Source organism: Macrobrachium nipponense, chromosome 45, assembly GCF_015104395.2.
Source record: "Macrobrachium nipponense isolate FS-2020 chromosome 45, ASM1510439v2, whole genome shotgun sequence".
In the NCBI taxonomy this organism is placed as follows: domain Eukaryota; kingdom Metazoa; phylum Arthropoda; class Malacostraca; order Decapoda; family Palaemonidae; genus Macrobrachium; species Macrobrachium nipponense.
In genome coordinates this window covers 39837839-39855431 of record NC_061105.1, presented here as the reverse complement: position 1 = coordinate 39855431, position 17593 = coordinate 39837839, and the positions used below count along the sequence as shown (strand labels likewise).

General features: G+C 52.1%; 1 protein-coding gene and 1 long non-coding RNA gene across 3 annotated transcripts in view; both read left to right on the top strand.

Annotated features, from left to right (window-relative positions):
- Positions 1-17593, top strand: part of LOC135214141 (uncharacterized) — a 556803-nt gene that overhangs the window by 321111 nt on the left and 218099 nt on the right. The gene's annotated exons all lie outside the window — the stretch shown is intronic.
- LOC135214495 (heparan sulfate 2-O-sulfotransferase 1-like) overlaps positions 1-17593 on the top strand; it is a 127329-nt gene that overhangs the window by 56015 nt on the left and 53721 nt on the right. The window contains exons 5-6 of the mRNA XM_064248866.1: positions 8037-8134; positions 8472-8629. Of these exons, the coding sequence (XP_064104936.1) occupies positions 8037-8134; positions 8472-8629 (256 nt within the window). The remainder of the gene's footprint in view (positions 1-8036; positions 8135-8471; positions 8630-17593) is intronic.

Below are 17593 nucleotides of genomic sequence, written 5' to 3'. Positions count from 1 at the left end.
TGTTGTGGTTCCTCCTGTGGAAGGAGGAGGGTCTCGTTATGCGTTCTCGCTGGATGGGCTGGACGGTCCGTCTCCGCAAGACGCAGTCACTCCTGAGATCCAGAGGTCCTTCGCTGAGGTTATTGCGCTGATTCCTCATCACAACGACCTTGGGGAAGGATCGCCGCTCCCACCTTTCGAGCCTACATCTAGGTTGGAGTCGTTCTGGGGACCCAAAAAGGAACCCAGGACGACGGCTGGTCTGCCGCGATCAGCCTTGGCCAACAGTGTGCTGAACCAGGTGGATGCTCTTGTCTCTGGATAGGAGGGTTCGCTTCGGTCCGGCAGGTCGTCCAAGCTCCTTGCCCCACCTCTACTACGACAGAGGCGCATCTACGTGCCAATGGAGGACCCTCTGCCGCCCAAGCAGGTTAACCCGGAGCTGGCTAGGCTAACTCCGGGGGTGTCTCTTCAGCACCTGCTGTCAGAGAACCTCTGGTTCTCGCAGCAAGAGGCACTGGCATTGGAATCGACTGCCATGGCAGCATTCCAAGCAGTCTCCTGGATAGACCTGTGGTCCCTCACAGTGTCTTAAGGTCGTGGCCTCTTCGGGAAGTATCACTCCTGAAGAGGATATGGCTTTGTGAGAATGTGTCAGTCTGGAGGTAGGGGCATCTCCTACCTGGCCCACCAGACGGCCAACCTGTGGGCCAACCTGGTTCTGAGGCGCAGGGACGCTGTCCTCACTCGAGTAACCAGGTCGGCAGGGCTCGAGGCACCCTTGGGTCTTCGCAACGGACCGGTGTGGAGTTCCTCCTCTCTCTTCTCCAGAGAGATGGTGGACACTGTGGTGGAACACCGTCGCACTGACGCTAGTGACCGTCTAGTCCACCAGGCAGTCTCGAAGGCGGCTGGGCAGCCTCGAGCAAATGCGGCTAAGCCTAAGAGTTTAGCTGGTGCTTCCTCGGCGGCTAAGACGATTGCTTCGTCGAAGCCGAGAGGAAAGACTCTGCCTTCGACTTCATCTGTAAGGAGTGACCGTAACCAGCCCTCCTCCCAGCCCTCCTTCTCTCAAGGAGGAGCCATGAAGAAGTCGAAGAGAGGAGGGAAACGCTAGGGACGGCGTTCCCCCTCCCCCTGCTGCCGGAAGTGGGGGCTGCCTGGCGAGCCATTGGGCAACTTGGCAGCGCTACGGAGCAGAAACCTGGATAGTAAATGTCCTTCGGTAGAGATATCTACTACCCTTCGAGTCTCGGCCACCCCTCACCTCCAACCCGGTCCATCTACAAACGTACGTTTCTGGTTCGGCCAGGGACGTGGCTCTTCGGCAAGAAGTAGAAGCCATGCTGAGCAAACGAGCGATGGAGATCGTATGGGATCAGTCACTGGGCTTCTACAGTCGACTTTTCCTGGTGGAGAAGTCCTTGGGGGGCTGGCGCCCGGTGATAGATCTCTCTCCCTTGAACCGATTCGTTCGCCAGACTCGGTTCACGATGGAAACGGCACGCTCAGTGCTTGAGTCCATCAGGGAGAACGACTTCATGCTTTCTGTGGACCTGAAGGACGCGTATTTCCAGATACCCATCCATCAGTCCTCCAAGAAGTACCTTCGCTTCATCCTCGATGGGATGGTGTACCAGTTCAGGGCACTTTGTTTCAGTCTCTCAACCGCCCCACAGGTGTTCACGTGAGTTTTCACTCTGGTGTCGGCTTGGGCCCATTCGGTAGGGATACATCTTCTGAGGTATCTCGACGATTGGTTGGTCCTGGCGAGCTCCCGCTCGCAGTTGCTACAGGACAGAGATCAACTCCTCGAATTCTGCTGCGATCTGGGGATCGTAGTGAATTATGAGAAGTCAGATCTCGAGCCCAAGCAGAGGATGAAGTACCTGGGCATGCTGATCGATATGGTAGCAGGGCGAGTCTTCCCCGCAGACTTGCGGATCAGCAGGTTCAGAGAGGCGGCCGGATGGTTCCTGTCCCTACAGTAGCAGCCAGCTCAGCAGTGGCAGGTCGTGATCAGTCACCTGTCGTCTCTCGAGAAGTTAGTCCCTCACGGGCGTCTTCACCTGCAGTCTCTTTAATGGAGACTAAAGGAGTGTTGGTCACAGGCAAGAGACCCATCTTACTTCCCCGTGTCTCTCACGGAGGAGGTGAGGCAGGACCTAGCCTGGTGGCTGGACGACGGGAACCTCATAAGAGGAGTGCCTCTTCGCACTCCCTTCCGGAGATGTTGCTGTTTTCGGACGCATCGACCGAGGGATGGGGCGCACACCTGGAAGAGTTGATGGCTGCGGGTGTGTGGGGTCATCACGACAAGTACCTTCACATCAACGTCCTGGAGCTCAAGGCAGCGTTTCTCGCTCTCCAAGAGTTCCAGGACCGAGTGATGGGACACTCAGTGGTGTTGATGAGCGACAACACCACGGTAGTGGCATACGTCAACAAACAGGGGGGGCCTAGTGTCCCTCCCGTTGCATCATTTGATGTTGCAGGTGCACGAGTGGGCTGTGGCACACTCAGTAGAGCTGTCAGCCCGCTACATTCTAGGCAAGAGGAATGTAGTAGCAGACAAGCTCAGCCGTCGGGATCAGGTGATAGGAACCGAGTGGTCCCTTCACCCAGACGTGGCGGAAAGGCTCTTCAACCTGTGGGGGCGTCCAGTCGTGGAACTGTTCGCCACCCGGAACAACAGAAAACTCTAGGTTTTCTACTCAGTTGTGCTGGACCCATGGGCAGCTGCAGAGGACGCTCTTCAACACCCGTGGGACAACAACTTCGTCTACGCCTTTCCCCCGTTCTGTCTGATTCGCAAGGTGATCAGCAGGGTGCTGGTCACAGCGAATCTTTGGATGATTCTGGTAGCACCCAAATGGCCTTAGGCTGTTTGGTACCTGGACCTGCTGGCTCTGCTTGCCGAAGCACCGAGAGAGATTCCCCCTTGGCACAACCTCCTGTGCCAGCCACACGTAGAACGGTACCACCGGTCGGTTCGGTCCCTGTGTCTTCACGGCTGGCTGTTATCCACCATCTCTTGCGAGTGAGAGGCTTTTCTCGCCGAGCAGCAACAGAGATGGCTGGGTACCTCAGACAGTCCTCTGCAGCTGTATACCAGGGAAAGTGGTCCGTCTCCTCAGAGCCACGCTTAGCAGGTAGCGGATTTCCTCGTTTTCCTTTGCCGAGAGAAGCTCCTCTCCGTCTTCGCAGTTAAAGGATACAGAGGCAACCTGGCCCTAGTCCTTAAACTGCGAGGAGTGGATATCTCCACTTCCTTCGAGATCTCCCTCTTTATGAAGAGCTTCAAGAGGTCTTGCTCACCCAGGGAACTCAGGCCCCTTGTGGTGGGATGTGACTCTTGTTATTGGGAGTTTGGACTCGAATACCCTTCGAGCCACTCCGAGAGTCGTCAGACAGGGATCTGATCCTCAAGACCCTCTTCCTGCTGGCCCTGGCATCGACGAAGAGAGTAGGGGAACTTCATGGTCTTTCCTTTGACGTAAAGCATTCCAGGGGATGGGGATCTGTGACACTTGATTTCGGTCCCTGACGACCTGTTCGAGTCTTTCACGATCCCCTCCCTGAAGGACTTCACTGATAACGATGCAGATGAGATGCTGCTTTGTCCTGTGAGGGCGCTATGGCGCTGTCTGAAGAGAACTCGGCACCTCAGGCCTGAGTGTCGGCACCTCAGGCCTGAGTGTCGACGCCTCTTCGTTAGCACTGGGGTTACCAAGAAAGAGGTTTCCAAGAACACTTTCTTTCTGGCTACGTGAGGTGATCAGGTGGGCGTACGACGCGGATGGTAGTGATGACACCCGTACCCTTCGTCCGAGAGCTCACGAAGTCAGAGGTATTGGTCCAACCCTTGCGTTCCGCAAGAACTTCTCTGTGGCGCAGGTTCTGAAGGCAGGGGTTTGGGCCAACCAAACCAACTTTACTTTCTTCTACATTTGGGATATTGCCCACAGGTCCTTGGACACCTTTTCCTTGGGACCCATGGTGGCTGCTCAACAAGTTGTGTAGCTTACACAGCACCCGAGCGGACAGAACAGCATCACATCCTTGTGTGACTGCATGAATGGACGAGTGAAAGAGAGTGTGACTGGCTTCTCTTACTCCTTCTTTCTTCCCTCTCTACCTGTGGGCAGAGGGCCGCGGTCGTCACTACGCTGAACAGGAAGCAGATGCAGGTAAGCTACACGACCGAGCTCCATCCTATCCCTTTCAGTAGGGATAGGAGCGTTTATCCACCACTCCCCTACAAGGGAGGGGGGGGGGAGTGGAAGCCAACAAGAGACAAACCCATGACTTCATTTTGGCTCTTGAAGTAGGAACTAGTTCTTGTGTATTTGCTATTTATAAGAGGTACGCTGGCCTCCCTCTTATAAATTTGGTCCAGAGGTCTGACCACTGGTCCTGCGGTGCACACCCGATCAGCTGGGCAGAGGCTAGGATCCCTCCCTGTGCTCTTACGACAAGGGAGTGACCAAAGTCGGACGAACACCAGTCTGTTCTTAAGACTCAGATTCCACCCACCATTAAGTGAGTCTTCCTATTGTTAAAGGACCGAGGGTTTGTATTATGTGTCGGAACAAATCACAATTTGTCGTAAATTGTATTTTTCCTAACTATACAAACCTGAGGTCCTTTACACATAGTCCCACCTCATGCCACCCCTCACTCTGTTTTTCCTGGGCCTAAAGCAAAGTGACTCCTCTCCTCTCAGTCGTGCTGACCGCCGACTGCCGGACAAGCAGTTAACTAGTGAACCCCCTTGTTCGAAGCTTACGACGGGTTCAGCTGCCGCTAAGTTACATTCCTATTGTTAAAGGACCTGAGTTTTGTATAGTTAGGAAAAATACAATTTTCGACAAATTGTGATTTTTCCTAACTATACAAACTCGAGGTCTTTACAGTTATGTGCCCTGCCACCCCTCATTCTGATACCTGGGCTGAAAAGCAAAGTAAATGCATACTGTCTGGGTGGGCGAGACTCCCACAAGTCGAATGGTAGTCATCTACCTAACCACTTTGTTTAAAAGTTAAATGGCTTTTTACAGCTGTGCTGAAGCATATTCCTATGTAAAGACCTCAGTTTTGTATAGTTAGGAAAAATACAAATTATGTATTTTGTAAAATTTTTCATGTCTCTAAGGCACCCTTTGGAGATGGTGTCTAGAGTGAAATCACTGTTTGGATTAAGGGGTATGCCAATCGAATTTAAATGAATGATCCAAATTAATTAGTAATGGTTTTGGACTGTTTGCTCTAAATAAGCATATCCTGAAGTGTTACATATTGCTAAAAAATATCTTTAGAGGGGGTTATTGGCAATTTTGTTCATTTTTATTATAGCCCTGTGAGTGACAAATTACTATTACAAAACTTGTAAATAATTTTCTAATCTTGTTTAGTTCAAAATAACTTATATAGTTGTGCTAGCCACCAAAATATCTGTTTTCTCTAATGATAGCATTAAGGAAAATGTAAGATCAGAGTAACTCGCTCAAAATTTCTGTTCCTTGGCATGCATCAAGATGGCGGCACAAGTACTGCACCAAACAGTTTATGTATAATGTCTTGTATATCTTGAATTATATTTTTTAGTTTTGTATTTCTTGACTTATTTTTATAGTAAAATAACTTCAATATGTTAGTCAACATGCTATACAGACATATGGAAATTAACAGCAATATTCCTCATCACCATTCACATTTACGAAACTATGTTATCATAAGTGAAATAATTTACAAATCAGTTTATTTTTTTGACAAATGAGGCATCCCCTCCCAGAAGGGCATAACCCAGAAATATGAGTTTTGAGTAAATGTGGTTTCAAATAGTTTACAAAAATGCATTATTATTATATATCAAAGTAATCAGCCATTCTAGGTCTACCATTTTATGCATAATTTGAATAAATTTTATTTAATTCTTTGTTTCCTTTATTTTTTTTTACCTTATTCTGTAGCCAAACCTAAAATATTGCTATATACGATAATGCACTGTGTATAAATAACAGCCTGTTTGGTAGATATTTATATTTTTTTTCAAAATGTATGAAATTGAAAAATACATAGGTATATTTTGTTTGGAGACCTGAAAATACTTGTACACATATTTTAGATTAATAAATTTTTATAGTATGAGCACTCAATGCAGGAGAAGACAACAAGCATGATTGAACTTGGGGGAGGGGGGTGGGAGTTAGCTTGTGTGAATTTGGGACCATCATTGTCAATTGTTTTAAAGTTGATTTCCTTTTGCAAGTTGTCCGTTGGCACGAGTCTGCCTTTCAGCTCATGTATTTTGTTAAATTTAAATAGGTTAATTTTGTGATAAAATTGTGATACCCAACCTGATCTTGCTGGACCTTCACCCAAATGTTTTTTGCACTTTTGATATTTAACATAAATTTTAATAGATACCTATAATTGTATAGACAGGAAATGTGAACATCTGTAATGCTGAAGACTATTTTAAAATGAAGGAATTCCTTGAGGGACAAGCCCAGGATTTGACAATGTATTTTGATGAGGCAAAACTTCATGACCAGGAATTATCTTAATTTGCGTACTAGAGATATTAATACTATAAATGATATGCACTTTTTTCTTAAACTGCCAAAATTTCCAGTAAGAAGTAACCATTCATTCACGTCTTAGTGATATCGTTGTTATGATAATGGACTTCAAAATGGTTTATTGTAGTGTAACATAATTACCATATATTTGTTAAAATTGACATTAAATATCAGAAGTGCAAAAAATATCAGCAAACATTTAGGTGACGGTCCAGCAAGATCAGGTTGGGTTTTACAGTTTTACCACAAATTTAAACTATGTAAATTTAACAAAATACATGAGCTGAAACGGAGACTCGCACCAACAGACAATTTACAAAAGGAATTCAACGTTAAAACAATTGACAACAAGGTCCCAAATGCACACACGGACAAGACAGGGAAGTTTAAAAACACAGGAAAAAATCTCATGACATCAGTCTCCAGGATCCTGTCAGTCTCTAAAAGTTGCCCCCCCCAAAAAAACCTTATTTGTGCAACATTTTGCCTATTCGATGTCCTCAGTACAGTGAACCACCCATATTCACCGACTCACATATTCGTGGATTTCTGTCTAGAATATATATCCCCATTATTCGCGGGAAATTTGCCTATTCGCAGTATTTTTCTATGAGAAATTTCTACAAATTCCTGTTGTTTTTATCAATTTCATCATAAAATGCACTTTTTTGTGATAAAACTTAAAAAAACCAGGTAAAACATTTTTATTGGGTTTTTCTTGAGTTTCAACGAGCAAAATAGGCAGTTTTAAGCATTTTTATAGGGGTTTCAACTATTTACGGATTCAAGCTATTCTGGTATCCATCCCCTGCAAACACCGGGGGACCACTAGTGGGTTTATGAGTTTAACTAAGCATTTTTAAGCATTTTATAAGCATTTTTAAGCATTTTTATAGGGCTTTAAACTATTTCTAGATTCTAGCTATTTGAGAATATGGGGGGAACACTGTATCGATATTCACATGAACTACAGTATTTCATATGTCCAAAATTGCATTCACCACTTAAATCTTTGAAGACTGCCATGTCGTTACTGTATTGTGCTCTCACGGCCTAAATCATACAGCCTTCTTATCCCCGATGCAGAGCTACTTTCTGCCTGAAAACTTCCATCATGTGGTTAATAGTGGCCTCTGGTGCCCGTTCCAGCAGTAACTAAAAACTGACAAATTTTTGGTTATGTTCTTCTGGCAGGGGACACCTGAAATGGTAAAAATAGAATGAAAATAGTTTTATTTCCTCAGGATATCTTTACAGGGTGTCTATGTCTATACACAAATAAAAATGTTAGTAGTACTGCAGATGATTACTAGAATGTTCATTTAGCTGTTGTTGCTTAGTTTCTTTTTATGATTATGTAAGTTTGCAAAGGACTTTTGATAATGCTTTTGGCTGTCAGTATCATGCTCTTAAGGAAACAAAGAAATGCAGCTTGAGTCTTTGTCCAATTTAAATTTTGATCTTTACCGGCAGACCCTCGATGAATGTGTTGCATTGGAGCATGCCGACTGCTCAGTGAATCATGTATGGCTTCAGGTACCGTTTTTCTGTGGCCATCATTCTGACTGTTGGTAAGTGATTTTCTTTTTTGTAGGTCACCTTCACCAACTTTATTATTTGTGGGGCGTACACATGAATGAGTTGTCACTTCACTAGTGTATTTCCTTCCTTGATCATCTGGTGCAGTCTTCATGTAGGCCCTTTCTTTATTATCTTTTGAAATGCTCAAGGTTAAAATAAGAACTTTGGCGCAGTAGAGTTACCTCCTTTTATCAGTACTACAGTATTGTGGTATGTGATTTATGTTAAATGAAATCATTGATTTTGTTGTGATATTTTGTGATTATAGTTAAGACAACCTTCTAACAGAGTGGTTTTTGCAAGTTGTATTTTTTTCTTATTTCTCAGGATACCAGGATCAAATTGGGCCTTAGAACAAGCCAAGTTCAACTTGGTTCATAATTATTTCCTTGTTGGTGTCACTGAAGAACTCAAGGATTTTGTGGCAATGTTGGAGTATTCTCTTCCTCGTTTTTTTAAAGGTGCTTTACATTTATACAATACAGGTAAGATTATGGTTATTTTGGTTTTATTCTTTACTGTAAAATTTTGGTAGATATAATTCTGTTGTTTTGCAGCAACTCCTGTAACAGGTAACTGTGTAATGTAGTATGAAAGATTCACAGACTGTATTAACATATACTATCTGCATTAATTTTGAGTTTTATTCCTTGTAGTACGTCTGTCAGGCATACAAATAATAATTAATATTAGTTGCCTTTCAGTTATGGTAGTTTGTTCAAGTTTGTTACACTTTTAGTAAAAATTCTCCATGAAGTGTAACGTGTAGGTAAAATATTTAAGTAAAACAGAATTAAGAGTATAACTAGAAGTGACATGGATATTCAATATTAATCTATAAATGTGTCGGTATTTTTTCTTTTAAAGACATTTAAGTAATACATATGCAATACTAGCACATGATGCTTCTGCTTTGTTCCGACACGGCATACCAAAACCTTCGGTCCTTTTACAATAGGAAGGTACTAGCGGCAGCTGGATAGGTCGTAAGCTTTCGAACAAGGGGTTCGGTAGTTAACTGCTGTCCGACAGGCGCGCGCGCGCGCGGGACTGGGAGGTAAACAAACTTCCTTTTTGCTTTCGGCTCACAGCGATTGTGGACGTGTGTGTTCGACGCTCTCTGCCCCGCTTCTCGTCGTTTGCTTTCTTGAGTATATGGTTGTGTTTGTGTATGAAAGAATTCATTGTAAGTACAATCATTTCTCTCTTTTCATATATTTGAAGTGTTTTTGATTAATGATGGAATCTCCTCGCCTCGCTACCCCACGGAGACTAATGCCCGGGTACCGAAGGGCGTAAATGCGGGAAGTTCCGCTCTTTCCCGGAGATAGGACCCTCATATTTTGTGTGCTCGGTGTCGGGGGCGCGAATGCACCCGAGCCGAGCCATGTGATGTTTGCATAATTGGTCGGAATAAGGCGCAGTGGACTTTGTATGAGGGCAGGAAGAAGCGAAGGCCTGCAAAGGAGTCGTCGGAAAGCTCTCCCCGCGACTCCTTTGGTGACGGACACTTCGTCTTCTTTCCTGCCGCCCGCTCAACTTCCACGTATCGCGCCTTCCCCTTCGGGGGGGGGTTTCTAGGTCCTTCTCCTCTCCTGACTTGTCGAGTGTGGAGGAGGGCGCTAGATACCCTGACGTCGAGTTGTACTCTGGGTCCTCTATACCGTTCGTCTTCGCGCGAACGGGTAGAGGATCCCCCTAATCACCCGACTTTTGCCTCCTCAGGTGCGGTTGCCGCGAAGGATGACCTCGGACAGGTGTGGGCATCGTTGGGGCTGCAGGGCGTGCCGAGTGTCCAGGGGCTGCTTCTACCATCTCGCTGGGCTCCGTGGCGGTCACCCATGCTACGGTCACGACCACCACCACGACCCTTACACACCCGGCTACGCTTCACCTCCTCACCTGGTGTACACCCCGCACGCGGTCTCTGTGACACCCACTACATCGGTGCAGGGGCCAGTCGCCGTACCTCGGGGGAGTGTGATGCCGCCACCTGGGTTTGCCGTGCTGCCGCGACCGGCACTTCGTGTGCCGAAGAGCTCGCCCCTGGACCTCCCACCGGTACCTAGGATGTCTGTGCCGCTGGTCCGCCCATCTGGACCGCTTACACAGTCTGCCGTACCTGCCGTACTGCCCATCTGCTGTCCACGGACGTGACGTTGACCACTGCTGCCCGTTCCTGTACCTGCTCCTGCTGTCTCTTCTGCCGTTCCTGTGATGCCTGCACCTGCTGATGTTGTTCCTGTTCCTGGCGCCGCTGCTCCCGATGCTGATCTGTTTCGGACAGGTGCGTCCGGGCCCTGTTGCTTCGGCAACAGCAGCCCCGGCTCCGCTCTGGATGACAGATCTGACGTCGGTCCTGAGGAGGTTGACGAAGAAGAAGAAGAAGAGGAGGAAGGTGTCGTCGTCGTCTTCATCGTCTTCTTCGTCGTCGTCGTCGTCTGCCGCCTCTTCCCCTTCTTCTTCTAAGGCTCCCCCGCCGAAGAAGAAGAAGGTCGCCTCCCCCCCCCCCCTAAGAAGTCTCCTTCGGGAACTTCTAAGGGCCCGTCTCGCTCTGGTGAGACGGGGGGTTCTTCCGCTGGTCACCCTGCTCCTTCGGGGCAGGACCCGTCTCTTCTTCCGCAAGGAAGAAGACTACGGGGAGGGCCAGAGGAGTGCCGGCTAACACCGGCACTTCCTCACCTGCTGTCAGTGGTTCGGCCACAGCAGCAGGGTCCGTCTCGGCCGCTCGTTCGCGAGAGGTACCGAGTGTACGGTCGCCTACCAGCGACCGTGCAGCCAGGAACCAGACCTCTGAGTCCGCTCAGCGTCAGGTTCACGGCACGGAGCGGAAGACTGGTGACAGCCGCTCACGCGACTCTCACCAGACCAGCTCTCGCTCTCGCGGCGAGCAGCTGGCTACCCGGGCGGACGTGACGGTCCATGACCGGCCACGGGCTGAGGCTGGGAAGAGGTCCCCACGTTCGCCGGCACCAGCCACGGCTGGTACCAGCGAACTGACGCACCGTGAGGATACGCACCGATCTCACACCGTGACAGTGGAGCTCGCCGGTCGCCTGACCGTCACTCTCACAGAGAGCGATCGGGTACGGCGACCAGCACCAGCTCCTCTGACACACGAGACCGGGGCCGCTGTTCTCGGTCCAGCCGTTCTCCACAGCGAGACGGCTCGACTAGGTCTGCAGCTCGATCGCCACCGCGGGTTGGCGATCGCCTGCAGTCTTCCAAGCCCGCTGGTTCTGCCAGCGAGCGAGGAGGGAGCGTCAGGTCTGCCTCTCCCATACCTTCAACCTCCTCGGGTTACACCGGGAGGGGCGAGGTATTGAGGATGATCGTGAGGGGTGCGCCCCTCAGGATCCCACCACGTCGTCGTACGTTAAGCAGGCACGGTTCTCGGGCCAGCCAGGTCGTACGCACAGGTGGTTGGAGGAGACGAGAGGGGTCTGTCGCTGTTCCTCCCCTTGAGGGAGGAGGGTCTCGGGAGATGCTCCTGTTTTGAGGGGACTGGACGGTCCGACTCCGCAGGACGCAGTCATCCCTGAGATCCAGAGGAACTTTGCCGAGGTTATTGCGCTGATTCGTCAGCACAACGACCTCGGGGAAGGATCGCCGCTCCCACCATCCGAGCCCACGTCCCGGCTCGAGCGTTCTGGGACCCGAAGAGGGAACCCAGACCGACGGTGGGTTTGCCGCGTTCTGAGCTTGCGGACTCATGCTGGACCAGGTTGAATCGCTTGTCTCCGGACAAGACGGTTCGCTCAAGTCTGGCAGGTCGAGCAAGCTGCTTCCACCTCCTCTGCTGCGACAGCGGCGTTTGTTCCGACACGGCATACAAACCTTCGGTCCTTTTACAATAGGAAGGTACTAGCGGCAGCTGGATAGGTCGTAAGCTTTCGAACAAGGGGTTCGGTAGTTAACTGCTTGTACCGACAGGCCGCGCGCAGCGCGAGACTGGGAGGTAAACAAATCACTTTTGCTTTCGGCCTCACAGCGAGTTGGACGTGTGTGTTCGACGCTCTATGCTCCCGCTTCTCGTCGTTTGCTTTCTTAAGTATTGTGTTGTGTATGAAAGAGTTCATTGTAAGTACAATCATTCTCTCTTTTCATATTAATTCAACTAAATTTCTTAATGATGGAATCTCCTCGCCTCGCTACCCCACGGAGACTATGGCCCGGTACCGAAGGGCGTAAATGCGGGAAGTTCCGCTCTTTCCCGGAGATAGACCCTATATTTTGTGTGCTCGGTGTCGGGGGCGCGAATGCACCCGAGCCGAGCCTTGTGATGTTTGTAATGATTGGTCGGAGGCGCAGTGGACTTTGTATGAGGGCAGGAAGAAGCGAAGGCCTGCAAAGGAGTCGTCGGAAAGCTCTCCCGCGACTCCTTTGGTGACGGACACTTCGTCTTCTTTCCTGCCGCCCGCTCAACTCCATGTCTCGCGCCTTCCCCTTCGGGGGGGGTGTCTAGGTCCTTCTCTTCTCCTGACTTGTCGAGTGTGGAGGAGGGCGCTAGATACCCTGACGTCCAGTTGTACTCTGGGTCCTCTATCCGTTGTCTTTCGCAATTGCGAGCGGGTAGAGGGGGGGGGGGGATCCCCCTAATCACCCGACTTTTTGCCTCCTCAGGTGCGGTTGCCGCGAAGGATGACCTCGGACAGGTGGTGGGGCATCGTTGGGGTTGCGGGAGCGTGCCGAGTGTCCAGGGGCTGCTCTTCCATCTCGCTGGCGCCGTGGCGGTCACCCATGCAGCCGTGACCACTGCTGCCGTTCCTGTACTGCTCCTGCTGTCTCGTCTGCCGTTCCTGTGATGCCTGCACCTGCTGATGTTGTTCCTGTTCCTGGCGCCGCTGCTCCCGATGCTGATCTGTTCGGACAGGTGCGTACCCGGGCCCTGTTGCTTCGGCAACAGCAGACCCGGCTCCGTCCTGGATGACAGATCTGACGTCGGTCCTGAGAAGGTTGACGAAGAAGAAGAAGAAGAGGAGGAAGGTGTCGTCGTCGTTTCATCGTCTTCTCGTCGTCGTCGTCGTCTGCCGCCTCTTCCCCTTCTTCTTCTAAGGCTCCCCCGCCGAAGAAGAAGAAGGGTCGCCCTCCTCCCCCCCCCCCTAAGAAGTCTCCTTCGGGAACTTCTAAGGGCCCGTCTCGCCTCTGGTGAGACTGGGGGGTTCTTTTTCGGGGGGTTTTTCCGCTGGTCACCCTGCTCCTTCGGGGGCAGGACCCGTCTCTTCTTCCGCAAGGAAGAAGACTACGGGGACCAGAGGAGTGCCGGCTAACACCGGCACTTCCTCACCTGCTGTCAGTGGTTCGGCCACAGCACAGGGTCCGTCTCGGCCGCGTCGTTGTTCGCGAGAGGTACCGAGTGTACGGTCGCCTACCAGCGACCGTGCAGCCAGGAACCAGACCATCTGAGTCCGCTCAGCGTCAGGTTCACGGCACGGAGCGGAAGACTGGTGACAGCCGCTCACGCGACTCTCACCAGACCAGCTCTCGCTCTCGCGGCGAGCAGCTGGTCTACCCGGGCGGACGTGACGGTCCATGACCGGCCACGGGCTGAGGCCTGGGAAGAGGGTCCCCCCCGTTCGCCGGCACCAGCCACGGCTGGGGGTACCAGCGAACTGACGCACCGTGAGGATACGCACCGATCTCACCGTGACAGTGGAGCTCGCCGTCGCCTGAACCGTCACTCTCACAGAGAGCGATCGGGTACGGCGACCAGCACCAGCTCCTCTGGACACACAGGACCGACCGGGCTGCGCTGTTCTCGGTCCAGCCGTTCTCCACAGCGAGACGGCTCGACTAGGTCTGCAGCTCGATCGCCACCGCGGGTTGGCGATCGCCTGCAGTCTTCCAAGCCCGATGGTTCTGCCAGCGAGCGAGGAGGGAGCGTCAGGTCTTCCTCTCCCATACCTTTCAACCTCCTCGGGGTTACACCGGGAGGGGGGGCGAGGTATTGAGGAGTGATCGTGAGGGGTGCGCCCTTCAGGATCCCACCACGTCGTCGTACGTACCATGCTCGGTTCTCGGACCAGCCAGGTCGTACGCACAGGTGGTTGGAGGAGACCGAGAGGGGTCTGTCGCTGCTCCTCTTCCTTAGAGGGAGGAGGGTCTCGGGAGGTGCTCCTGTTTGAGGGACTGGACGGTCAGACTCCGCAGGACGCAGTCACTCCTGAGATCCAGAGGAACTTTGCCGAGGTTATTGCGCTGATTCGTCAGCACAACGACCTCGCGGAAGGATCGCCGCTCCCTACCATCCGAGCCCACGTCCCGGCTCGAGTCGTTCTGGGGCCCGAAGAGGGAACCCAGACCGACGGTGGGTTTGCCGCGTTCTGAGCTTGCGGACTCAGTGCTGGACCAGGTTGAATCGCTTGTCTCCGGACAAGACGGTTCGCTCAAGTCTGGCAGGTCGAGCAAGCTGCTTCCACCTCCTCTGCTGCGACAGCGGCGTTTTTACGTGCCATCTGAAGACCCGATGCCGCCCAAACAGGTGAACCCGGAGTTAGCCAGGCTAACTCCGGGTGTGTCTCTGCAGCAGCTCCTGTCCGAGAACCTATGGTTCTCGCAGCAAGAAAGGCACCTCGGACCTGGAATCTACCGCCATGGCAGCTTTCCAGGCGTCTCCTGGCTAGATCTGTGGTCCCTCACAGTATCTAAGGTCGCAGCCAACTCCGGGGGAATTTCTCCCGAAGATGACTCGGCCTTCAGGAGACTTTGCCAGTCTGGGGGAAGAGCCATCTCCTTCCTTGCCCACCAGACGGTGAACCTGTGGGCCAACCTGGTTCTCCCGACGAAGGGACGCTGTCCTTACTCGGGTTTCCAGGGCGGCTGGGCGTGAAGCGGCGTTGGGACTTCGCAACGGACCTTTACGGAGTTCCACGTCTCTCTTCCCAGGAGAGATGGTGGACGCTGCGGTGGACAGACGGCGCACTGACGACAGTGACCGGCTGGTTCACCAGGCGGTCTCGAAGGCTTCTGGGCAGCCTCGGACTGCGGCCAAGTCTAAGAGCTCGGCTAGCGCTTCCTCGGTGGCTAAGACGGTAGCTGCGTCGAAGCCCCGGGGAATGACTCTGTCTTCTTCGACTTCTGGCAAGGGGGGCCGTAACCAGCCCTCCTCCCAGCCCTCCTCCTCCCGTGGAGGCTCTGGGAAGAAGTCGAAGAAAGGGGGTAAACGCTAGGGACGGCGTTCCCCCTCACCTGCTGCCGGAAGTGGGGGGGTGCCTGGCCAGCCATTGGGCAACTTGGCAGCGCTACGGGTCACCGAGAACCTGGGATTGTAGAATCGTCCTTCGGGAGGGATATCTATTACCCTTCGAATCTCGGCCACCCCTCACCTCCAACCCGGTCCAACAGGCAGTCGTACGTTCCAGGGTCATCGAAGGACGTAGCACTGAGACAGGAGATCAAGACCATGCTGAGCAAGAGAGCTGTAGAAATCGTCACGGATCAGTCACCGGGCTTTTACAGTCGACTCTTCCTGGTGGAAAAGTCTACGGGAGGCTGGCGCCCGGTGATAGATCTCTCTCCCCTGAACCGGTTTGTTCGCCAGACCCGGTTCACGATGGAGACGGCACGCTCAGTGCTCGACTTTCCATCAGTGGGAGAACGATTTCATGCTTTCAGTGGACTTGAAGGATGCGTATTTCCAAATACCCATTCATCAGTCCTCCAGAAAGTACCTCCGCTTCATCCTCGACGGGACGGTGTACCAGTTCAGGGCACTTTGCTTCGGTCTCTCAACCGCCCCACAGGTGTTCACGCGAGTGTTCACTCTGGTGTCTGCTTGGGCCCATTCGCACGGGATACGTCTGATGAGGTTATCTCGACGATTGGTTAGTCCTGGCGAGCTCCCGCTCGCAGTTGCTACAGGACAGGGATCGACTGCTCGAGTTCTGTCGCGATCTGGGGATCGTTGTGAACTTCGAAAAGTCCGATCTCGAGCCCAAGCAGAGGATGAAGTACCTGGGTATGCTGATCGACGGTAGCAGGGCGAGTCTTCCCCGCAGACTCGCGGATCAGCAGATTCAGGGAGGCAGCCAACCAGTTCCTGTCTCGCAGGAACAGGCAGCTCAGCGATGGCAAGTCGTGATCGGACACCTGTCGTCACTCGAGAAGTTAGTCCCTCACGGGCGTCTTCACCTGCGGTCTCTTCAGTGGAGACTAAAGGAGAGTTGGTCACAGGCGACGGATCCCCCAAGCTTTCCATGTCACTGACACAGGAGTGAGGCAGGACCTAGCCTGGTGGCTGGACGACAGGAACCTCTTAAGAGGAGTGCCCCTGCCGCAACTCCCCCCCCAGGACATGCAGCTGTTCTCAGACGCATCGACCGAGGGATGGGGCGCACACCTGGAGGAGTTGCTGACTTCAGGAGTGTGGGACGAGAACGACAAGCACCTTCACATCAATGTACTGGAACTCAAGGCAGCGTTCCTCGCTCTCCAAGAGTTTCAGGACCGCTTGATGGGACACTCAGTGGTGTTGATGTGCGACAACACCACGGTGGTGGCTTACGTCAACAAAAACAGGGGGACTAGTGTCTCTCCCGTTGTACCAGTTGACTCGGCAGGTGCACGAGTGGGCCGAGGCACACTCAATAGAGCTGTCGGCACGCTACATTCCAGGAAGAGGAATGTAGTAGCAGACACGCTCAGCCGTCGGGATCAGGTGATAAGGAACCGAATGGTCTCTACACCAGGACGTGGCGGAAAGGCTCTTCGACCTGTGGGGGCGACCAGTCGTGGATCTGTTCGCCACCCGGCACAACAGGAACCTCCAGGTGTTCTTCTCGGCCGTGCCGGAAACCCATTGGGCAGCTGCAGAGGACGCTCTTCAACACCCGTGGGACAACCTCTTCGCCTATGCCTTTCCCCCGTTCAGCCTGATTCGCAAGGTGATCAGTCGAGCACTGGTCACCCCGAATCTCAGGATGATCCTGGTGGCTCCCAAATGGCCACAGGCCATTTGGTATCCGGACCTGCTGGCTCTTCTCGCAGGAGAACCGAGAGAGATTCCCCCTTGGCACAACCTTCTCGCCCAGCCACACGTCGAGCCGTTCGGTACCACCGAGCAGTCCAGTCTCTACGTCTTCACGGCTGGCTGTTATCCACCATCTCTTGCGAACGAGAGGCTTTTCTCGTAGCGCAGCAACGAGTGGCTGGAAATCGTCCGTCAGTCCTCTGCAGCTGTGTAACCAGGGGAAGTGGGCCGTCTTCTGTGGTTGGTGTCGTAGACGGGGTCTATCTCCTCTCAGAGCCACTCTTCAGCAGGTAGCGGATTTCCTCGTTTTTCTTCGCCGAGAGAAGCTCCTCTCAGTCCCCACAGTCAAAGGATACAGAGCCGCCTTGGCGCTCGTCCTGAAAACTGAGGGGATTGGACATCTCGAACTCGTTCGAGATCTCCTTGCTTATGAGGAGCTTCGAAAGGTCTTGCCCACCCAGGGAACTCATGCCCCCTGCGT